General features: G+C 46.0%; 1 protein-coding gene across 2 annotated transcripts in view; it reads left to right on the forward strand.

The window, feature by feature from the left end:
* CPAP (centrosome assembly and centriole elongation protein) overlaps positions 1 to 25,484 on the forward strand; it is a 354,772-nt gene that overhangs the window by 189,689 nt on the left and 139,599 nt on the right. For both annotated transcript variants that reach the window (XM_086935221.1, XM_086935222.1), the window contains 3 exons: positions 4,534 to 4,773; positions 21,727 to 21,823; positions 24,123 to 24,208. In XM_086935221.1, coding sequence (XP_086791347.1) covers positions 4,534 to 4,773; positions 21,727 to 21,823; positions 24,123 to 24,208 — 423 coding nt within the window. The remainder of the gene's footprint in view (positions 1 to 4,533; positions 4,774 to 21,726; positions 21,824 to 24,122; positions 24,209 to 25,484) is intronic.

The raw sequence follows: 25,484 nt of genomic DNA on the forward strand, positions 1-25,484 counted from the left end.
GATTGGCCAAGAAGGGTGTGGTACACAGATCTTCTCCACCTCTCCTCGTGCCCGCCGCTCCGTCTCCCTCCCAGGGCAGACCTCCTCTCACAGATGGAGGGGCAGGTTCTACACCCCCACCTCCAGAGCTTACACCTTCATGCCTGGAGATTGAACGGGGCAACCTGAATTATTTTTCTCTCCCGCCTGACGTGATGTTATTCTTTCTGCCAGGCGGCTTTCCACCAAGTCGATCTATTCTTATAGATGGTCTAAATTTTTTTCGTGGTGTGGAGAGAAATCTATTGACCCCTTAAGGGCTCGTTTGTCCAACATTCTTCAGTTTGCTCTTTCTTTGGCCTAGCAGGGTTTTGCTGTTGCAACTGTAAAAGGTTCTTTATCGGCTTTGTCGGCTTTCCTTTGTTTGCCGGACCAGACGTCTTTGTTTAAGTCACCTGTTGTGTTACGTTTTATAAAGGGTCTTTGTGAGAAGTTGGCCTGATAAGCAGTGCTCACTATTCTAGTGATCACTATGTATCAGTCCAAACAACCCTTATTGATGATTGGTTGTAAGTCAACCTGATAGACCAGCTATCCTAGTAGCATGGACAAGAGCAGTCTTTAGGCTAAACTCGAGAGGGCGTGTTAAGCCAGCTGTTATACCATCACATATACCCCTTGAACACCAAGTGAAAGGACACCACTCAAGTTGTTATGAAAATAAAAGGATACTTATTTAGAACACAACAGCCCTGGACTCTTTATGAGGACAGGGGGCTAAGCACAATACAAAGCTCTTAAAGAATTTCTGAAAGTCGCACAATTTACACAAATGCCCGAGGGGCACGAAAAACCATATACTCTAGAAGTGGAATGCGAAATTCTAGCAGGTAAGTAACTAGTCTCAAAGGCTTTAGGATCGCTAGGACTGGACTACTGAACCTTCAGATTACGAGCAGGAGGCCTAGGGAGATCGGGTGCAGAGTGTGCACTCTCACGCGGGATGTGGGACAAAGTCTATGGATGCTAGATTTCGTAAAGTTAGTGTTATTGGACGAATCCTACTAGATAGAGCTGAAACGAAAAAGGATCTGGACACTTAGATAGTTAAGCTATACTGGAGCACCGAAATGCTCAGGTTACCTAGCCCAAGGGCTGCGGCTGCATAGGGTTCAAGTGTCGTCGGGTTTCTTCGTTGACAAACCAGGAGCCTGAAAGAAGTAGTTGCTGGCAGGCGACCAGTGAAGATGGTTGATGTGATCCAAGCCTGGATCGGTGATGGAGACGACCTGTAAGCAGAGGGTACCAAGTTCTGAATCACTAGCCAGTGATTAGATGGGCACCAGGATGGCACCGGATGAAGTCACCTCGGCCAGGTGAGTGGGCGACGCTGGGCTCTGCAGTCTCTCGGACCAGGAGGCGTTGTCGGCGACCAGGATGGTGGTGCGAGCTGTCCCACGAAGGTATCTGCTGTTGGCGATGCTGGACCCAGGATTGGGGCAACAACTCTTGGCAAATGCAAGCCCACGCGGTGGACTCAAAATGGCGTCTGGAGTGGACCAGGAGGGTCCGGGGTGCTTTTCTGTTGGAGGGGAGCGAGGGCCAGTCTGGAGTAACCAGACCAGCGATGGAAGTGTCGTAGTTCGTCGTCAAGAGGGCTACAAGCCAGCAGGCAAGTGGCCGGACAACGCGGTGAGCAGCAAAGAGCAGAAGGGCCCCACGCAGATCTCGTGGATGCTGGGGGGCTGGACTTCGGTGCTGGAGCTGCTCAGGGTTAGGGCTTCTCAAACCCCAAAGCACTCACTCGAGGATCCCTCGGCGGTCGTGCTGGATAAGCGTAGTGCAGTTCGGAAGATGGCCGGTCCCTCGAGGTCTCGTCACACCCACGAATCTCAGCTGGGCTGATGATGCAGGTAGAGGTCAGAGGTGCCAGGGAAGCCGGGTCTCGTCGTGCTGGTCGGTCTGGTTCCGGAGGAAGGACGTGCAGCAAACCGCAGGTTACTTAGTTGGTGCCCGCTGATGCAGGGTGACTACTCCTTAGTCACAAGGGAGAAATCTTGAGAAGAAGTCTTGAGTTCCTTTCGTAGAAAGTAGTTTCAGGATTCAAAGATGATCTAATTTGGAAGGGTCCCCGCTCCCACCTTTATACTAAAGAAAGGGGCTGGTACGGGACTAGGTCCTGCCCATGGGTGGGACCAGGAAGGGGGGTGGTTACACCCCTCTCCCATGCCGGACTTTCCCCAGCTCAGGCGCTGGTGTGCCCCTGGACTGGTTCTAGCCGACCTATGCATAGTGAGCACCGGGGTGCCACTTGCAGTCACCTTCCTATTCAGCCCAGCCTACCCAGGATACACAAAACCCTGTCTGGGATGGTGCTAGCACCGCCCCTGACAGAAAACCCTTTGTCCAAGCTCTCCTCGCTGGAAGGACTCCCAGCAGCAGGAGGTCAGACTTGTGTCTGTGGTGGCAGCATCCATTTTGTGATGCTGAGGCTTGAGTTAACTTTAACCGGGGTTCACAGTTACATACATGTCGTGTCCCTCTAGAAGGGTGGAATGCTAACCCCGTCGCCAGAATTGGCGAGGGGTTAGTATTCCAATTCGTATGACACCTTACTCGACATGTTTGGATAAAGCGATACCAGAGTTGGCATATAACCGCGAGGATTATAATGCACTTAAGAGTATATGGTATGCGTTAGTCCTACAGCTATTAGGACTTGGTTCCGCAAGCTGCAAACGGGCTCAGCTCATGCCAGAGCACCATCTCACATGATTCCAAGCACTCTGCCTTCAGGATTGTTAAGGCCTGCCATAGGAGTGACTGATAGGAATACATGTGTCCATTTTAGGGTTAGATATAGGTATACTATATCTAAAGCAAAGGGTGATTACACCACCTTGCCCCAGCTGTCGTGCAGCCAGTTGTGTCAGATTTAGATGGCCAGCCAGGGGTGGCATAATACATGCTGCAGCCCCTGGTACGCCCTGGGTACACCTATGCCCTGTGTACAGGGACTGATAAGGTGGCCCAGTACCAATTAGATATGTACCTAAGGTACATGGAATCCATTTTACAGAGAGAGCAGTAGGCTGGGGCCCTGAATAGCAGGGTCCCAGGACAACTAAGTCGGAAAACCAGCAAAACACCAGGCAAAAAGTTGGGGGCAACCATAGTCAGGTATCCACCCTCCTACAGTCTTAACAACAAATTCCCTCCTACTCCATTTATTGTGCCTCAATGGGACTTAAATCTTGTTTTAACATACTTGATGGGTTCACCTTTTGAACCTTCTTAATACTGTTTTTCTTGTATCAATTACCTCAGCAAGGAGGGTAAGTGAGCTTCAAGCTCTTAGTTCAAAGCCTCCATACTTCACCATTCATACTGAAAGAATGGTACTCGGGACCTGGGCTGCTTTTCTGCCTAAGGTGGTAACTCCATTCCATTTGGGGCAGTCCATTACCCTTCCTACCTTCTATCCTCCTCACCCTTCCAAGGAGGAGGAGCGGCTTCACCGTCTGGACCCTAAGAGGGCGGTGAGTTTTAATCTTGATAGGACTAAGGACTATCGTGTGGATGACCAGCTCTTTGTTGGATTTGCTGGCTGCAAGAAAGGAAGGGCGATGCACAAGCGCACACTATCAAGATGGATTATCCTGTGCATTAAGATCTGCTACGCCCTGGCTGGTAAGGAACCTCCAGAGGGTATAAGAGCTCACTCTACTAGAGCAAAGTCTTCTACATCTGCTTTGTCTGGGGGTGTACCTGTAGACATTTGTAGAGTGGCAACTTTGGCCTCCCTCCACACTTTCGCGAAGCATTACTGCTTAGATTCCGAAGTGAGGAGGGACGGTCACTTTGCGCGCTCGGTCCTACAGGATTTCCTGGTATAGGAGAGTGAACACCCTCCTCCGGGAGTGGGGAATGCTGTGGGTTTCTATTCACAAGGTGAGGAATCCACTGTCAGATGTATCCATCAGAAGAACAAATTACTTACCTTGGGTAACGCTTTTTCTGGTGGATACATTATCTGCCTGTGGATTCCTCACTGACCCACCCACCTCCCCAGTTGTCCACTCTTCTATACCTGATAAGTGTATATTTGTAATTTTCAATGGAAGTGTTTAATTGTTTTTGCTTATTGCATTGATTTTCACACTGTGTGTTGTTCTGAATACTGTGTATTATGTATACTGTGCCTATTTATGTCGGTCCGGAAAAAAGGGCGGAACTGACGGCATCACGCCGACGAGGCCCTATTAACGATCCAGTGACGTTAGCAGGGTCGCGAGCGGAGTCTAACCCTCTGTGACGTCGTCCATGACCTCGTCGGCGTGGAGAGCTACAAAAGTTTCCGATTGGCTGCTGCGCAGGGGGATATTCACAAGGTGAGGAATCACAAGGTGAGGAATCCACAGGCAGATACTGTATCCACCAGAAAAAGCGTTACCGCAGGTAAGTAACTTTTTCATATGGGCAATACAGGCAATTTTCTAGTGTCTCTTTGGTGTAATAGTCTGGACACTCACCACTATTGTTTTTTTTTCTTAGGCTTTAAAACAACAGTTAGCAGACTTACAGGAGGAGTTGAGGCGAAGAGAATCAAAGTGGTCAACTACACATGGTCGCCTAAGAAACCAGATAGAGACTTTAACAATAGAGAATGCAGAGCTGCGAGAAGAAATTAAGGTAATGGAAAGGTTTCGTCTAGAAGTCTGGAAGAAAGCAGAAGCAACTGAAGGCATCAAGAGGGGAGACAGTGGAATCATTCTTAAAAAAGCAGACTTTGTTGTAAGTTTGGCTTCTTTGCCCTTTGTGTTAACCTTTGCACTTTTAAAACATGTCCTTTTCATGCATGGTAGTTGCAGGCGAAGCCAGACCTGTAATGCAGATATCATAGGTCATGTTTTTTTTTTGTTGTTGTATGTAGCGCGAACTAGACCCGAAGGTATTGGAGCTTTACATTAGCAACATTTATGTTACAGCCGGACACATTCATTTTTGTTAGCCACAGGGGAAGAAGTGGTTTGCCCAGAATCACAGGATGTTGAGTGTCCCTTCCGAGACTTGAACCTGGTTCCTTGGCTTCGAGGTCAACTGATCTAGCTATTAGGCCACATCCTCTCCCCTATTACTAGTGCTCATTCTCATAATGTATGTTTAGACTTGCATGGTGCCTTTCATTTTTTTTTTAAATGAGGCATTATGGAGGCAATATGATGGTCTTATAAAGTTAACTTTTTCCAATTGGTCATCTTGTTTCCCAGAGGGAGCTAAATGTTGACCTTTGCCTCTTCAATTAATTTAGGTTGATCCATCTTTTGACATTGATGTTTTGACATACAAAATAGCTATGAAGTTGCTATTACTTAGAACGTCTCGAGAGCTCAAGCTTTCTCTTCACATATTCAATATTTAGCTTTCCATAAAGACAACGTGTTGCAGAAAACAATCCTCAATTTAAGGTCTTGATCAAATTTAATCTTCATCAGAAAATCTCCCTTCTGGTTTTTCAACCAAACAGTCTTGTTTCTTGGATGAGAACACTGAATATAACTTGGATTTTTCTGTGTCTTTTAAGTTTTACTTGGAAAGAAAGACTACATTTGCAAGTCTAATTATACTCATATCACTTGTGGTGGGCTTCAACATGCAATAGTAAAGACTTCTATTGGCATGTGGACATTCTTGTGTATACTGGAAGTTTAGGACACAAGAAGAGTTCGGCTACCTCCAGACACTTTATGGTTATCCTCCCACAGCCAATATCACATAAGTGGCTTTCCAAAGGTATTTATTTACTAATTGCAACAAACTTGCTAGTGTTTATGCCTGTTTTAAGCATTATTCAATGGGTGCATCTTCCTGCAAAGATGTAGAGTAAGAAAGAATCACAATTGCTGTAAAACCTTTTTCATAGCACTCTCCCAACTATTTCCATGCTAAACCTTTAATGTGCTTCCGCCAGTGATGATGGACAAAACATGAACGTTTGCTTGGAACAGTTGGTGAAGCATATGTAGCGAGAGACCAGTGCATAGGAAAGGGATGTTTGCACTGCATCCATTTACAATATCTTTAAAGTATCAATATACTTTGGAGCAGCTTTTCCCCCCAGACATTCTCACTTGTGAAGGAGGGAGTGAAAACACGAACACCAAAATCAACCTGAAATGAATTGTTCCTGATTTCTTTACTCTTGTACTTGCATTTTAGAAGGCTTTATTTGCATGCACGGGGCATAAACATTTGAGGTTTTCTGGGCTTAATTTCTCCTTATGCAGGCATTTTGCCTGCAAGACAAAAGATCCCAAGACATAAGTACAGCTGGTCCCGGTTCTGTAGGTGGTAACATCAGAGCTCAAGGACCTTCCTTATTTGAATTACTGTATTTTTCTTTACAGTATGTCAAAGATCTGCGGGTCTCATCTAATTTTTTTATTTTATTTTTAGGAAACATGTATCTTCTTTATTTGATATTTCGTTTTTTTGTTTCTAAAAACGATTTAGTTGACAGATGTCCTCCTGTGCCTTATATTAATGTGCCCAGGGACTTCACATTGGTGTTGGCTGGTTTGATGCCCTCACCATTGGAGCCTTTGTACAGTTTAGATGCAAGTTACCTCACAACATTCTTTTTTCCTGGTGTCTGTAACATCAGCCAGGAAGGTGAGTCACAAGCATTTCTGGCAGACTTGATATACACTGCTTTCAAAGGATAAGGTGTCTACAAGTAAATTAATATTTTCTTTGTAACCTGGCAATAAATTTCACTTACAACAATTTATTGAACTTCTGGCCTTCTTTCCCTTTCTGCATTCATCTAACATAGAGCAGGGATGCACAAAATTGATTCAAAAGGGGAGCAGTCATTACATTTCTAGGTCTGAAAAGATCACAATGCGCAAACCATTTTTGTTAGCAAAAGTATGCTCCAAAAGTGACTTCTATGAAACAGACTTTTTCAACATGGAATTTGTCATAAATGTGAAAGTGTTATGATGCAATCAAGAGGATTCCACATGAAGGAATTATTGCATATGCTGCCAGAGACAGAGTGGTCACTGATGCTTTCGTACAATGGGAGAATGTGAAGGGAATTTTGCTGGATGACCACATAGTCTGCTCGCTATAAATTTGTTAAACACTATTACCTTATTTTTGTTAACACATTCCAAATGATTAGGTAGTACAGGAGAATATTTTAAATACAAATTTACAGACTGAATACTATCCACATGAAGGAAAAGTTGCTCAGGTATGGTGATGTTGATGTATATGATATTCCATCTGTGGGCTCTTCACTGCGAATTCACCTACCTTCAGAGTTCTCACATCTTTTGATACTCACCGGGGGGAACCATTCTGGTAAATTAAAGAGAAGTGGAAAGGGCCATGGTTTATGTACTACAGTAGCTCCAGGTCTTTTTCGCATTGTGTGAAGGCATTTCTTCAGAAATTGATGGTGGCCTCTAGAGCCTGTCACTGATTATTGAATCATTTCTGGGGTTTCAACCGGTAAACAGCGTTTACAACGAATCATTTTCCCCGCAGGGCATCACAACGTGGTCGTTACAACGACCGCGTTGGGATTCCACATACCATTACTCCGCAAGTCGGAACAACGACTTGCGGAGGGGGGGTGTTGGATTTAAAATCCAACACCTTCCCTAGTGTCCGCACTGACTGGAGTTGGAATAGTAAATTATACTATTGCAACTTCCAGCACCCCCCCTCCGCAAGTCGTTGTTCCGACTTGCAGAGTAAAGTAATGCAGAATCACGACGCGGTCGTTGAGACCACCTCGTTGTGATTCCCTGCGGGGAAAATGAATGCGGGAAAGGAACATATATCCGTTGCAAACACTAGCGTAGTAAATAATCTGCAGAGTGTAGTACCCATCAAAACAAACGTTATTAAAGGTACAGAATTTTTTTTTAATTTGTTCTCAACCCAGATGAACAAAACCACTGATATCATTGCACTTCAAGCATGTGCATGACTTGCAGTCGATTGGAACGGCCGCTTCCCCCATAATCAATTATCCTGTACACCAGACGCAGCTGGGGGCACCGATTTACAGACTCGAGAGCCCTAGAGTCTGCAAGCGAGCAGAGGTGAGCCCATATATCGCCCTGGAATGCTGCTTTACCTCGGCAATGAGAATCGGGAAGCTCAGCGGCGGCAGCAACAAGATGGCACCAGAGCTGTGAACTGCAATGTGCAACTATCACAGACCGCTGAAAGTAAGCAGGAGCCCGGCAGTGAACCACAGCCCATTTCACAGGGTCCCTGGCCACAACAAGGAAGGCCAGGGGGACCGGCGGCGCATACGGAGACACCTCTGCGGCGCGCACATGTTACTGTAGGAGAAGAACTAAAATGGTGCTCGCGCCATAAAGAGAACTGAGTAATTGCCTTGGGGCGCTGGTGAGTAGACGGGACCCAGCGGAGAGGTGCACCTCACTTCATGACGGAGTCTGGGTCGCAGTAAGTGCCTGCGGGTGGTCGGAGTGCCGAATTACATAAGTGGAGTGCCTGAACTGCCCCGGTGGGACCCCCTGAGCGCTATAGTTACTGGCGGGCAGGCCCCTGTGTGAAAGACCCTGGTGGACGCCCACGCAGAAGAAGGCCTGGCTCTGCAGGGACAGCCCACCAGACAGGGTACGGCGGCTGTGGGAGAAGATCGCTGCGGCTTACAGGGGCCTGCTTAGCACTATAGAGTGAAGGGACCCTTGGAGCGCAAGGCACCAAAGCCATCAGAGAACAGCCCCCAGTCCCTGGACCAGGGCTCCACCAGTAAGGCACGCACAGCGGCCGCAGGCTGAATGAGCTGGCACAGGCCTCGACGGCAGGCTGTGGGAACACAGCAGCACCCAGCATGCATTTGGGGCTGAAAAACAGTAGCAAGTCGCCTCAGTATACAGAACCAAGGGAATCTCCCGAGAGAGAGGATGGCGGAAGCGCACCCAGGGGACAGATCCAAACCCGGGATTCAACAGACGTGCACCCAACCCTAGAAAGGAGGCAGCTGTCACGCGGCGCAATATATGCAGCACCACTGCGGTAGCCCATTGATCGGACGGCAGGCCCTGGTAGGTGGAGGCACCCCAATATTTTGCTGGGCACTGGATACATTAAGAGACTAGGGTGCCCTGCTCCAACAAGATGCAGCCCCCACTTATATTGGAGAGTCAACATCGCAGTTGAGCAGACAGCAAGGTGAAGTCTGTGCAAAAGTGAAACCCAGGGAAGCGCTGCAGGCTGAAAGAATTAACTCAGGCCCAGTAGGGATACGCTGCATGAGGACTAAGGGGGAGCTCCTCATCAGCTGAAAGCGATAACAACATATTGCAGAGACGCTGTTAGACAGAAGAGGGCCTGAAGACTACCCTTGTGAGCAGCCGTACGCAGCAGCACAACATCCTGGCGGTTGCTATGATTTCTTGCGGTTCTGCTAAGGTTTTGAGCAGTAGCAGCTCAGGAGGCGAGACACGGCTTGGGGAATGGATCGACCTGCAATCCACCAATAAGAAGAATACGCACTTTGAGCAGACCGAAGGAGGGGCATGCTGTGGCACCCTGTTGATACAAACAAAGTGGTCCCAGATACTGAAGCGAATGAACCTTGACTAAGTAGCTTAAATTAATTCAAAAAGAAATTAATAACAGCATTGTTTTTATTCACAACGTGTATCGTAAAAAATTATTCTTAAAATACATCCATAAAATAATCACATTTAATGCCCCTAAAAGATTGGATAGGGAAGGGTAGTGCTGGGATAGTGAGGGTACTGAATGGGTAATTGAACAATGGTCACTATGACCTGGATAAGCCAGAAATAATAATTAATTAGCAAAATAAAAAGTACAATTCATTGATAAATTAGAAAAAACTCATACCTCCAGAAAACAAAATCAGCAAATAATAATTCATGGAAGAGGCTGAGGTTAAAGGAGAAGTGTCGACGTTTCGACCCAAAATAGTGCAGGCTGAGGTGAAACCTTGCTAGAGGGTATTCATCAGGACAAGGGCACACGAAGGGGCAGTGGTTCTCTTCCAGGGGATCTTCATCAATAGTCATAAGCATTAGAATATTCCCGCCCATGCGCGGGACCCCGGAAACACTATATTATATGTGCCCCACATATATATATACATATATATATATATAAATAATATATATATAAAAACAAGCAATAGCAGCCAAATCACATTAGAGCTGAAATATGCTGTGAAGAATTTTCACCATACATGTATAATAAGCATTAGAAACATGAGAAACAACACCAAAGATTGTTTAGAAACTGTTTTAATGCTCATAAAGCAGTAGAAATTCTCATAACTCAATGGAAGCATAGGAAGCTCCCAGGCTGCATTGCAAACACACAGTCTAAAAAGACTGAAAAGCTAACCTGTAGCTGCATAGCAATAAACTGACACCGTGCCTTTAAGGCACTCATGACCCCCTGTATCCCATCATGCCCCAGGGGTGACAGTTAGGTCAGTTGTTCTTTCCGGCTCCTTCAGTGAAGGACCCTGGTTACACAGCTCCACTATTTTTCTGTTTTTTGACAGAAAAATACTTCATTTTTGACAACTTTTACTCTTACTTCTACATTTAACATCTAGTCAAGTAAGATACTGCTGTTTTCAGTCAGTTTAGTGAACATTTTCTTCTGAGAATGCCTTCACTCTTTGATAAATGTCCTTCTTGTGGCAACAAGAAGGCAAAATCAGACAACCACGACGTCTGTATCCTATGTCTGCCTGAAGATCATGATCCAGGCACCTGTCCACATTGTGAGCAACTCTCAAAGACAGAGAGAGGATTCGAATTTATGGCCTGGCTCACAGGGCTTCAAGAGGAAGATCACCAGTGAAGAAGGGCTCCAAGAAGACTCATACATCTTCAAGAAAGAAGTCTTCATACCCTTCAACTTCAGCGTCGGGCTTGGCGCTGAGAGAAGAACCACAGGTGGAGTTTTCCCCTTCAAAACTACCGTCGACGGCGGTCTCGCCGTCGAGGAGAAAGCCAGGTACGTCGATGACGTCGAAAGATCCAGCTCCGTCGTCGAAATCCCCTCCGCCGACGTCAACCGGGCGACGATCGGCGTCGAGGAAGGCTACTCCGCCGCCGTCAACCGGGCGACGGTCGGTTTCGAGATCCATTACCCCTCCGCCGTCGTCAACCAGGCGACGACCGGCGTCGAGGGAGGTCACTTCACCGTGGTCAACCAGGCAACGACCGGCGTCGAGAAGTGTGACACCTCCGCCGTCGTCCAAGAAGCGACGCTCGGCGTCGAGGACCAAGACCCCTCCGCCGTTGACAGTAGCTCGTCGATCGGCGTCGAGGACGCAGTCTCCGTCAGTGCAGCGTCGGCGCTCGGCGTCGAGGGTGCCCAATACCCCTCCGCCGTTGTCGCACAGGCACTCGACGTCGAGACAGAGATCTCCGTCGACGGCCGACCATCGCCGTTCGACGTCGAGGCAGAGAGCTCCGTCGACGACTGGACATCGTCGTTCGACGTCGAAAGAGAAGCATCCGTTGACGACAGGACATCGTCGTTCGACGTCGAGGCAGAGCGCTCCGTCGACGGCCGGTCATCGCCGATCGACGTCGAGAGACTACAGATCCTCTCATGGACATTCGAGGTCGAGATTGTTTGATCCTCCGACTCCTCGAAGACGTTCGACGGCGAGAAAAGACCGCTCGACGTCGAGGCATTCAGATGCAATCATGGTGACAGAATCTGCTTCTCATCATTCATCTTCTAGGTCCTCTGGCTCCTCAACTGAACCTTCGAGGTCCAGAAGCCCTGTACACAGATCTCCTGAGCGTCGACCAGATCCGTCGGCCGAGCGAATCAGGCTGTCACCTAGATGGTACAAATCTTTGGACCATTGGCGAGATGCTGGGGCTACCAACCGTATGCAGGAATATGCCAGCCCATACCACAGGTCTCCGCTTCAGGATCTAGTGGAGGAGATGGACAGGCGTAGCCCTCCCAGGCGCAAATCCCCTGTGAGACCACCCGCCAAATCTCCCAAAAGAGCCCGATCTCCTAGAAGGGAACCTCGAAGGGAAGATCGGATAAGGTCTCGCTCTCCTAGGGGCAGATCGCCCGTGAGATCACCAGCCAGATCTCCCGGAAGATCCCGATCTCCTAGAAAGGCAGAAGATCGGACCAGACCTCGCTCCCCTAGACGGGAGGAGCGTTCAAGAAGGTCACGGGAGCGAAGACTCAGTGCTCACCGTAGAAGTCGACGTACTCCGTCTACTTCTTCTACCTCTTCTACCAGATCGTCCAAGAGGGACTACTCCCCGACGCTGACGGACAGTCCTGCGTCCAGGTCCTCCCCAGTGGATGACATTGGCACGTATCTGGATGTGCTACAAAGAGGAGCGCTTAAACTGAACATCGAGATGTCTGTCCCTCAAGTAACAACGACAGTCATTTTTGAAACTTTACACAAGAAGGCCATCTCCAGACCTCTGCTGCCTTTGGTTCCGGGGATTATGGATCCTGTCAAGGAGGTTTTCCTAACACCAGCCCGCATTCAGAAGAAGTACAAACCGGCGGCTTCTGACCCGGTGTTTGTAAAATCTGACCCTCCAGCAGACTCTGTGATTGTGGCAGCGGCGAGGAAGACACATGCGGTTGCTGGTTCCTCTTCAGTCCCGCCAGATAAGGACAGCAAAACACAAGACTCCTGGGGTCGAAAGGTTTGCAACTCAGCTGCTTCCACTCTTAAGGTCGCTAGTGCAGCTGCGCTTCTGGGTCGATATGACAGAGCCTTATGGGACTCGATGGAAAGATTCAAAGCCAAGCTGCCAAAAGAGGACCAGCAGGACTTTGAAGAAACTGTTACAGAGGGGTGTCTGGTGGCGAATCAGATGATAAGCACGGCTGCGGATGGGGCGGTGCTTTCGGCTCATTCCTATTCCCATGGAGTTTGTGGCAGAAGATCGGCCTGGTTGCGCCTTACAGGTCTGAAACCGGATGCTCAGCATCAGATTCTAAATCTTCCCTTTTCGGGTTCCGCTCTCTTCGGAGAACATGCGGACGAAGAGATGACCCGAATGAAGACTGAGCTGGATACGGTGAAGGCGGTGGGCTTGGAGAAGAAAAAAGAATTCAAGCGCCGCTTCAAGACCAACAGGGGGAGAGGGGCTCAACAGAGGGTTCAAACCCCTCAGTGGTCCCAAAACAAAACTCAAGGGAAACCCCAGTTTCGAGGCAAGCCCAGCAGAGCTAGAGGAGGTCACCAACAGTCCTCCAACACCACAAGAGGAGGAAAGGCCTGAACAGAGGCTTCCTCTGGCGCCGTTGCCCACTCCAGTGGGAGGAAGTGCTTCACAACACCTGGCAGAGTGGGTCAGCATCACAAAAGATCAGTGGGTGCTGAATATACTGCGCAATGGATTCCGTGCTCTTCCAAAGAGCATCCCTCCAAAGAGCTCTTGCCCTCCCCAGCTAAGCTTGCTCCGACGAGAGGTGAAAATCCTGCTGCAAAAAAGAGCGATAGAAGAGGTTCCTCCCGCTCTAAGAGGAAAAGCCAGATATTTCCTTGTCCCCAAAAAAGATCAGGAGGACAAGTTCAGACCAATACTCGACCTACGACTATTAAACAAAGTCATCGTCAAAGAAAAGTTCCGCATGTTAGCGCTTCACCAAATATGTCCACATCTTCAAGCCGGAGATTGGATGTGTTCGGTGGATCTGCAAGATGCGTACTTTCACATCCAGATTGCGCAACAACATCGCAAGTACCTAAGGTTTGTTGTAGGGAACAAACACTACCAGTACAAGGTGTTACCCTTCGGTCTCAAGTCCGCACCACGAGTCTTCACCAAATGCATGGCAGTGGTGGCGGCTTTTCTGCACAAGAAGGGTCTCTTCATTTACCCATACCTGGACGACTGGCTCCTAAAAGGTCCATCTCCGGTACAAGTAACGCACGATCTGCAACTGTGCCTACACCAGCTACACAGACTCGGCCTCCATGTGAACCTGGAGAAGTCAGTCCAGCGGCCTACACAGTCCATCCACTACCTAGGCTCCGTTCTGGACACAAGCTTGGGAAAAGCGTTTCCTTCGGAGGAGAGACTTTTTTCCATGAGTCAGAAATGTGGGATTCTGCTAGAGTCTCGGCTTCCAATAGCCCGACAAGTAGCATCTCTACTGAGATCCATGGCGTCCTGCATTTTTCTCATCCCAAACGCCAGGCTGAGAATGCGTCCTCTACAACAGGCTCTGGAGGATCAGTGGGACCAAGCGACAGGACGCTGGGAAGATCGAATCACTCTTTTCCAGGCGACGAAAGAGGCCATCAGATGGTGGACTTGGAGAAAGAATGTGATGGTGGGGGTGTCGTTTCACCAATCCGTTCCTTCCCAGTCCATAGTGACGGATGCCTCCCTGCAAGGCTGGGGAACACACATGGGTCCTCTTCAGATTCAAGGCCAGTGGTCTGCGCAGGAGCAGACATACCACATAAACATGCTGGAACTCAGTGCGGTATTTCTGGCTCTCAAAGCTTTCCTACCAGCGATAAAATCCAACTCAGTCCTAATTCAGACGGACAATACGACCACCATGTTCTATCTGAACAAACAAGGAGGCACAAGATCTCGCCCACTATCTCGAGAGGCTCAGGCAATCTGGCATTGGCTTCTCTCTCGAGGTCTCGCAGTAGTGGCAGTGCACCTTCCAGGCGAGTTAAACATCAAAGCAGATGCACTCCGCAGCCACTTCGAAGATCAGCCAGACTGGGTGCTAAACGAAGAAGTAGTAGAAGAGCTTTTTCGTTGCTGGGGTCGTCCATCCATAGACTTGTTTGCAGACGACGAAAACACCAAATGCCACGCCTTCGCGTCCAGGTTCCACCGGCCAGGAACGCAGGGGAACGCTCTACTGTTGGATTGGGCAGGGATGTTCGCATACGCGTTTCCTCCCCTAGCGCTGATTCCGAGAGTAGTGTCCAAGCTCCTCCGATCGAACATGGAAATGAACCTGATTGTTCCGGATTGGCCTCGGCAGTGGTGGTATCCGGACCTTCTACATCTGTCTGTGTGTCCACACAAACGGCTCCCTTGCAGGCCGGACCTGTTGAGCAAGATGAACGGGAGGATAATGCATCCCAACCTCCCATCATTGAACCTAACAGCATGGCTCCTGAGGTCCTGCAATATGGACATTTGAACTTGCCTCCCGAATGCATGAACATTTTAAAGGAGGCTAAGAGACCTTCCACAAGAGCGTCCTATGCATTCAAGTGGAAAAGGTTTTACTTGTGGTGTAGAGATCATCACTTGGATCCGACTAAGGGTCAGGAGGACGTCATCTTACCATACCTCCTTTCCCTCGCAACTGCTGGTTTAAAGTACAATTCAATTAGAGTGCATTTGTCAGCTATTGTAGCATACAGAAAATCACCTGATCAGATGTCTTTCTTTCAGGTTCCAGTGGTTAAGGACTTCCTCCAGGGGTTGAAGAAAGTGTATCCCCCTGTACGAAATCCTTCCCCTCCTTGGGAATTAAACCTAGTTCTATCCAGGTTAATGTCACCTCCTTTCGAGCCCATCCACAAAGCTTCCTTACAACATCTCTCTTGGAAGGCAGCTTTTTTGGTGGCGATTACCTCTGCGCGCAGAGTAAGTGAGATTCAAGCGCTCTGTGCGAAGGAACCTTATACTATTTTCCACCACAACAGAGTAGTCCTAAGGGCTCACCCATCTTTCTTGCCTAAGGTCATTTCTGATTTTCATATAAATCAGTCTATTTCCCTCCCCTTCTTTTTTCCCAAATCCTACGACCCCAGCCGAGCGGTCACTTCACTCCTTAGATCTTAAGAGAGCGCTTAAGTTTTATTTGGAAAAGACTAAAGGGATTAGGAAAACGGACCAGCTGTTTGTGAACTATGGCTCGATGAGAACAGGTTTTTCAGCTGCCAAGAGGTCCATCTCCAGATGGATTGTCTCTTGCATTAAGTTGGCCTATCAACTAGCAGGCAAACCTTTGTTGATGTCTCCAAAAGCGCATTCCACTAGAGGGAAGGCCGCTACAGTAGCTTTCTTGCATGACATTCCAATGTCGGAAATATGCAAGGCTGCAACCTGGAAATCAGTTCATACCTTTACGAGGCATTACTGCCTCGAATCTGATTCCAGGGCCGATACTCAAGTAGGGCAAGCCTCCTTGAGGAATCTGTTTGGGTAGTCTATAGTCTACTCAGACTTATTGATGAGATTACTGTCTTATCATTCCTTTGCCCGCAGGGATGAGGAGAGGCTCGCTACTCTATTCTAATGCTTATGACTATTGATGAGGATCCCCTGGAAGAGAAGGATTAGTTACTTACCTGTAATCCTAGTTCTCTTCCAGGGGTATCCTCATCAAAGTCATAAGCAACCCACCCGCCTCCCCGGGCAAAGGATACTCTTTAATAAGGAGATATTGTTAACCTATTTGTTATTGGGTTTGTTTTTCAGTCTCCGAAAAGAACAACTGACCTAACTGTCACCCCTGGGGCATGATGGGATACAGGGGGTCATGAGTGCCTTAAAGGCACGGTGTCAGTTTATTGCTATGCAGCTACAGGTTAGCTTTTCAGTCTTTTTAGACTGTGTGTTTGCAATGCAGCCTGGGAGCTTCCTATGCTTCCAGTGAGTTATGAGAATTTCTACTGCTTTATGAGCATTAAAACAGTTTCTAAACAATCTTTGGTGTTGTTTCTCATGTTTCTAATGCTTATTATACATGTATGGTGGAAATTCTTCACAGCATATTTCAGCTCTAATGTGATTTGGCTGCTATTGCTTGTTTTTATATATATATTATTTATATATATATATATATGTATATATATATATGTGGGGCACATATAATATAGTGTTTCCGGGGTCCCGCGCATGGGCGGGAATATTCTAATGCTTATGACTTTGATGAGGATACCCCTGGAAGAGAACTAGGATTACAGGTAAGTAACTAATCCATCTGGTCTTGGGAAACATAATCAGAGGTAGCGCAGGAATCCGTCGCATGAATCAGGATCCTGAATTAATTATAGAGCAGTAGGACATGGGGGGGGGCGAAGTTATTTTGTGTGATATCTCTCTTCAAGGGTGTGGTAGGAATTATTCTGTCACGTTCGAAGCGCTATATATTAAAGGTGGAATCAGGATTTAGGGTAATAGCAACCATCGAAGACGTCCGGTTTCTTAAAGTAAGATCTGGAATCTCATGGTGATGATGCTACACCCATGAATTACAAATCTTTTGGGGGAGAGTATCAAGGGTGATCCCAGGGGTTCGGTCTATCCACAATGGTCCGTGGACGCCGTCAGAGGGAAAAGGAAGGTTGCAAAGGTATCGTGGTGAAATAGTCACACACTCATCAACGGAATCTGCTCGGAGAAAATCACGGGCTTCCAAGGGGGTTCTGTTCATACGAATCAGTCGGCCGATCCATGGCTTATCCAGGTCATAGTGACCATTGTTCAATTACACACTCAGTACCCTCACTATCCCAACACTACCCTTCCCGATCCAATCTTTTAGGGGCATTAAATGTGATTATTTTATGGATGTATTTTAAGAATTATTTTTTACGATACACGTTGTGAATAAAAACAATGCTGTTATAAATTTCTTTTTGAATTCATTTAAGCTACTTAGTCAAGGTTCATTCACTTCAGTATCTGGGACCACTTTGTTTGTATCAACTATTCACCCAGGTCCCAGCGACTTATTGGGTTAACCTGTGTCTTTACAGCACGTGGCACCCTGTTGAGTCTCCCCCCACTGACAGGCATTCCTAAGAAGCGACAACGCTGAACACGAGCTGCTGACATCCTAGGAAGGCTGAAGTGGGCGCTAATGAGGGGATAGGTTACTGGAAAGTTCACAGGGGCCACATGGGAGCTGAAGATCTGCGAAAAACTACAATACGCCAAGAGTGGAGAGCAGCCGCAATAGCACAGAACGCCCTCTTGCCTTCTAGAACTGACTGAGCACAGAAGAACAGATCCAGGGATTGCACAAAATGGGGAGAACACAGAAGAAACCATGATTTAGTGCCCTTATGTGAGAAAGTGCCATCTTACTTGCATTGGTATGCCCCCACTTTTTGCTGAACTGCTGATGTGCTTTGACTGAGTGTGGCCTGGGCTCCTTCCAACCAGGTGCCCCAGGGCGTGTGTTCCGTCCCTAAAGCTGTGTTGAAACTAAACCCAGTTGGCATCTCTGGCCACCTGTCAGGCCCTAGTAAATGGTACCCTAGGTACCCAGGGCATGGTGACCAGAGAAGACCCCTAAGGGCTGCAGCACCTGCTGTGCCACCCTTGGAGGCCCTGTACCCCGAGACCCACACACTGCCTTTGGAGGCTGAGTGTCTAAGTACAGAACTAAACAGAAAGTCGACATGACACCCATCCCTGTGTGCCATGCCCACAAACCCACTGCCCTGGCATACATCAGCCACCCCTCTAGCTGGGTGCTCTATGCCAGTGGTGTGGGCACAAGTGCATGAGCCCTGTGCCCCTACAGTACCCAGGGCCATTCCTGGGCACTGCAAGTGCAGTGATGCCATTAAGAGAATCAGGTGCTGGGAGGTTATCATTACGAACTCCACAGCACTATAATGGCTACACTGAAGACTGACACGTTTGATATCAAACTTCTCAGCACATTAAACCCACACTGATGCCAGTGTGGGATTTAATGTAAAATGCACCACAGAGGGCATCTTAGAGATGCCCCCTAAAACCTAATCTCCAATTTGCGTCTGGTCTGAGTGGCTGCCGAGGCTGCCACACAGCAGACATGTTGCTGGACCCCTGGGTGGAGAGCCCATGCTCTCCTGGGCCTGCAACAATGCACATCCTGAGCGGGCTGCTAGGTCTCCTCGCCAGGATGGGCAGGGGGAAGCTTCAAAGACCTGCCGCCTTTGTGAGCTTCTCCAGGCCACTTGCTGTACTCAGCAGCTTGCCCCCACCAGTTCGAACTCCCACTCTGGCAGGAAGACTGGCGGGAAATCATACATCAGGAAGGGTGGTGTGCCAGCCTGTGCCAACCCCACCCCTCAGGTGGGAGAGGCGAGGTGAAGCAAGACCCCGGGCTCCGGCCATCTTGAAGATGGGTAGCCCTTCCCAATCACAGCTAGGCTCCTGCCCCCTCCCACAGGAGAGGAGCAGGCTAGGGGGTGTACCCACCCCAGGACAGGGACCTATTGGTTCCTGCCCTTCCCATACCTGTAAGGCCCCTAAAATTAGTATTTAGGGGCACCCTGAACCTTCCTTCCTCAGATCCGGATAAGAAAACAAGAAAGAAGATTTAGAAGAAGAAGACCCGCCGTGCAGCTGCTAACAGGACAACACCAATTGACTTGGCCCCAGCCCTACCGGCCTGTTGATCCTGGAACCTGCTCCTGCTGAATCCCGGCGACTCCTGCGGACAGCAACCTTGGAATACCCGGAGGACCTGCCTGCCTTGACCCTCTAACAGACTGGGTCTTCCCTGAGCAGAGGCTCTGCTCCAACAGCAATATCGCTGTTGTTTGGGTGTACCTCTATCGTGGTACACCTCAAGCATCATCCCAATTTTTTAAAACGGTAATGTCCTTGATGTAAAGTGCTACTGCCAGATAGCTTGCCTAGACTCTACAGCAAAAATGTTTGGGAGAGTAGTCTTTGATTGCCTTCTTGTCTGGGTAAATTAAAATAACATTCTATCCCAAACGGGTATGGGTTTAGAAAGGGGCTTGGGACGATTGAACAGTGCTACAACCGCCATCTTAATGTGGCAAAATATAAACATGCAAAGGGTGCATCTACACATCTGACGTTTATGGAATCGTGGAGCGCTTTTGATTGTGTATGTAGATCCAAGTTGTGGTCCATTTTAGAGAGTATGGGTGTCGATGAATATTTGGTTTCATTCCTGAGATTCCTACATTATGATATCACCGCATCGGTAAGATTTGGTAATGCTGGTGAATGTACAGAACGTTTTAGAGTTAAGCGTGGGGTACATCAAGGATGCGTCCTTGCTCCCATTCCCTTTTTGCTCTATACTAATGATCTGGAAAGAGCATTGGTATCTGTTGAGCAAAAGGCAATGCCTGTGCTCTTCTATGCACATGATGCGGTTCTTCTGGCAAGGACAGCCAGTTGCCTTAAGAGTTTAATATCCAGTTATGTTCATTTTATGAGAGGACTGGATTTGGAGACAAACCTGAAGAAAATATTTACAGTGGTCTGCGGTCCCAGAAATACTAAAACTGTTCTATAAATACTGAAGTCAAGAAATTAGATGGGGTAAGCTTGTTTTCTTATTTGGGTATGGGCTTAGACGAGAGGTGTACCTGGTCCCCCTGCATCAGCAATAGGATAACCGTTATACTTGAGCTGTAGGCACTACCTTTTCATTCGCCATGACAATTGGAAAAAAACCTATTGCCTCAATTTTGGAGACATACAGTTAGAAATGTCTGCCAATTTTAACTTATGGAATGGGTATTTGGTGAAGCGAGGATGTGGGTGTCATGCAGTTAGAGAAGAATAGATTTTGTCATCAGCTCCTGGGCGTCGCTCCCCTGTCACCACATTTCTGCTTGCATCAGAAGTTAGGAATGGAGTAGGTGCAGGACACCATTAATGCTGCCCCTTTGGTTCTCTTGTGCTCATTATGATCAAATAAGGCAGCTGACCTTAGTTGGGCAGTCATGTGAGATTGCCTGTCTTGTGAGCGTGGGCTGGCCATTCCTTGGCTAAAATATTTCCTAGCCCTTAGTAGTGCACATTGTTTTGAGCACCCGAAGACTATTATGAAAAATTACAAACTTTGGGTCCAGGATACCTTTGTTAAGCATAGACAGGCCTCTAGGGAACTAACGGAATCGGCTAAACCCACGGTCAGGGACTATTGCATCTTTCAGACTGTGCCAACGATTGCCCCTTTTATTTATGATACGTGGAAAATGTGTATGAAAGAACCTTACTGGCTAGATTCAGGTTAGGTTCCTTTCATTGGTTAATATGCTTTCCGCTCTGCTAATAATCATTAGCCACCATTGGTATTTGCCCATGCGACAAGTATTGTACCCAAACTTTACAGCATTTATTTTTTTTGTTGATATTACCTGCCGTTCACAAGGAGGTTTTTATTACCATTGTAGCACAGACCTACATTTTCAAAGTGTAAGGCTGCTCTATTTTTTTGATTACAACTATATGACCGAGATACATGTTACTTAGTTGCTAGTTAATTTAAGTGCACTTTGGCTCAAAGAAGGAGTATGTTGTTTAAAATGTTTACTGTACAGAGAGCCACATGTATTATGAATTCTTGGTTCTTTGTTATGATGTCAGTTTTGAATTAATGCACTTAATCTCGTATAGCGCTTGTTAGGGGTTGCAAGCTTAACTGAACAACACAGTGTTATTCTTTTATTGATTTTATTGTAGATGTTTTAAATATTCCTACTTATTTTCTTTTCATGTGTTTGTCTCTTTTTGTATATCTTTTATGATTTACTTTTGGTTGATCGAATAAAGATACAGATTTAAGACTAAGCAAATATTTAAAAGAGTTAAATGATAGATCTTGTATACTATTTCTAACTACACGATGAATGATAACTATTTTTAAAGAGCTGTGTATATTTTGTTGTAAATAATCATTAAGTTAACAAGTGAATCAACTAAAACAAAAATTAACATTTTAATTGTCTGATTCCAGAGCCCAACAAATGTTTTAAAAAATCAAACCACATCTCCTGCAGATACATCAGAAAAGAACACAAAAATGACATGCAGGGTGCCTTCACCAACCAAAGGTATTACTTTTATGTCCTATTTATCTATTCTGGATTAGCAATTCTTTATTCATAGTGATGCAAGCATATATTTGAGTAGTATATCTTTGTGTAGTTTTCAGCTTTTCCTCCAGTAGTTTTTTGGGTTGTATATTTTGTGTCTAAACGCATTCACTACTTCGGTGTTGCTCAACTTCTTGAAAGAATCCTGTGCATATGTCATAATAACGCATTGGGAACACCATTATATGAGTCTACATATCTCATTAGCACAGGTGTCACTGGGTATAATGCATGGCATCTGTAAATTGAGACATTTGCACAATAAGGTGTTGACCTTGAATTCATATATTAATATTACTGTTTTTATCATGATGAAAGTGTTTCTTAGTGGTTTAGAAATCCAAAAGATAGATTAGCACTTGTTGTGTCCAAGATAGTGGAGTAGACTCAAGATATTATAATATCACAGATGACCAGTACGATTGATGAAATGGGGTCTGAAGAAAACCAAAAGTATGTAATAGTTAAAAATCTACCTGTATAATAATTTAATTGTAAAATCATTCTCTTGTCTACGGTTTGGAGAGCATCCTTACATTCTTTTTTTTTTTTTTGGGGAGGTTTATATAGTGCGAACTAGACCAGAGATGTCGGGTATCAGAGCACTTTTACATAGCACATGTTTCGTTACACAAGGACACATTCCTTTTTCTTAGGCACGGGGAGATTCAGTGATTTTCCCAGAATCACAGGATGTTGAGCGTCGTAGCCGAAACTCGAACCCAGTTCCCCAGCTTCGACGTCAACTGCTGTAGCCGTAAGGCTACATTCTTGAAAATGTTTTAGGAAATAATTACCATACTGCATTAGGATGCTAGAAAAAATCACCCCTTCCTGTCCTTTTTGCGGTCTATTGCTCAAATAAAGAACACCATTTAGTTTAAACATTTCAGTGCTACCAACTATAGTACATAGTATACCACCTCTGTCTTTTGCCCTGAAGAAGTAAACAGCGTAAAAGGATGGGGGAATCATTTGATGGAGGATTATCCCAAAACCAAGTCTTAGTGGCAGCAAAATGTTTTTATCTAGGAGCTGATCAGCTATACGTTGAGCGCCCCATGGATGGCCTGTCCTGCTTCTCTAGTTTAAAGCTACGTGCTGGTGCTTGCAAGCTGAGAATCTCTACATCCTAGTGCACAAAAAGACATGTTTTTATCACCCGCATTTCTTTCACAAGGCCTGACCTTGCAGCCAGCAAAGGAAAATGCAAGTGACCAGCCCACGGACAAATACAAAGTGAAGGTACGATATAAGTCCATTAAAAAATATATCCAATACAATAGATTTCCCCTGCACAGCGAAAGTGCTGTGCAGGGGAAACCTAAAAAAAGACTGCAAACAAACAGTTCTGAACCCAACCACTGGATGGTTGGAAAATGCACAGAATACAAATCCAGAACATTCTTAATCCTTTAAGCTACTCCTACAGCTAAGTAATCGTTTCATTCTTTACTCTCACATTGTGTTCTTTTATTCTATTCGCGGGAGGGCAGCCAATCCTGCTGTTTTTGTTGTTGGTTTTTTTTAAACAGATTTTATTGGCATTTGGTTCATATAACATTTACTTATGCGGTTCACATATCAAACATTCCTAAATATGTGTACATTACATTAATCTTCCCCTTTTCCTGATTCAATATCTGTTCCAAATAAATTGTTCAACATGTTCCACCTGTTCCAATGCAGCCATCTACCTAAAATTGTACATGAAAGCAGCGCAGAGCTGCTTGTTTTTGCTGTTTTTAACCTCCTTGATACTCTACAATGTGCTTAGGAATGGTTAGGTCTATGATATGTGCGGGATAAATATAAACAGAATAAAAATAAAGAGTTGTATTCTAATGTTGGAATGCAGAAGCGAACTAGTGATACTAGGTAGTTTTGTGCCCTCACTTTTTATCATTCTGTTAGAATGATAATTTGATCTACATTCAGTGTGGAAAAAGAATGTGCACTTTTGGACCCACCCTTTAAAAAAATTAATTGAGGGCCTAATTTAGAGTCTGGAAAATTTCCAATTCATTCCAGTTTCTGGTGTAAACTCTTAATAGAACGTATAATCTACCCGATTAACTTCTTCCATTTTAAGATTGGTATTGTGAATACATTTAGCCAGTAAAGTTGACTCCATATATAGTGTTTTCTATATATAAATAGGAGGATGTTTAATTTGTATATTGCATAGGTTTGAGCTTCATTTATGATCTCTTTTGCTTGATGCTGTAGTAATTGTGTAAATTATACATTTTTCTAGGAAAATCTTCTGGAAAGCTAAATTTGATTACCAGTGTGGGAAACCTGGATACAATGAAGGTGCATTTGTCAGAGTCCTCGAAGTCTGTAAGTAGTGACCGTTCATCTGCTCCATATGGCTCTCGGTGAAAATTAAGCAATGAATTGTGTTGGCCCTTTATAACAAAACTATTACATTTGTTCATTATGTCACCATTTTCTATTATATTATAAAATTTGTTGTTCTGGTTTCCTAGTAATTTTTATTGAAATAATGATTTTCTTGATTACGGTTTTCCTGATTATATCAATAAAATGTTCACATACCAGTTTTACCATTTTAGCCCTTTTTAGCTATGGACCCTAGTAGGCTTCCACATGTCTGTGGAGACTATCTCTTATGTTGAAGCATCTTCTTTATGGCATTAACCCCATGATGAACAGTTATTTCATGTTAGTTCCCTCTTACCACGAGAGACACAGCCAACAAAGCATGAGGTCATCTTTTGGACATTATTTAAACTACATTGTGAAGCACATATATTTCTTTCAGCATTTAAAGGGTTAAACATGACTAAAGTATTCATTTGGTAAGAAAATTGTTACTTTATTTAGTGTTCCTAGCCTGCAGTTTTTCAAAATGTGTGGATTCTAGCCTCATTATGTTTCACAGAGCATTATGAAGCATTTAGTACCACATGGTCACATAATACTGTTAATAGCTCACAGCATCAGCAATATATGAGGTGAACATCATAGTACACCCTAACCCTGAAACTGCATGAAACATCTTCAAATGAGAATGGTAACCATGTGATAAATGATAAACACCATACAGGGAGCCTCTCGCACAGCATATTCAGCTACACATATAAGGCAAAACGTGTAAAGCCATGAGCTGTCTCTAGGAATGCTTTGCAGTGGAATCATTGTGCACGTTGTAGGAAAGTGGGTTTCTGTTGCAATAGCCCCCCCACACTTTTTGCCAGGTTTCTGATGCACTTTGACTAGATATGTCCTGGGTCCCTGCCAATCAGGTTCCCAGGGCTTATGCTCTTTCCCAAAACTATACCTTTGCGCCCACAATGGGCACATCATTTGGCCACAGGTAGGCCCCTTTTAAAAGATACCATGGTACCAAGGGCACTGTGACCATGGAAGGCCTCTAAGGGCTGCAGCACAAATTGTGCCACCCTTAGAGACCCTGCACCTACAACCCACAACCCACACACTACTGTGCACCAAAACACGCAGCCTGCAATGGCAGAGTGAAGAGATGACATTGCACACATCTCTGTGTTACATGCCTGAAACCAACTGCCTGGGGCCTAAGTAAGCCACTCCTCTAGCAGGGTGCACTAGCTCATAGGTGGGGGTACAGTTT

Source organism: Lissotriton vulgaris, chromosome 8, assembly GCF_964263255.1.
Source record: "Lissotriton vulgaris chromosome 8, aLisVul1.2, whole genome shotgun sequence".
Classification (NCBI taxonomy): domain Eukaryota; kingdom Metazoa; phylum Chordata; class Amphibia; order Caudata; family Salamandridae; genus Lissotriton; species Lissotriton vulgaris.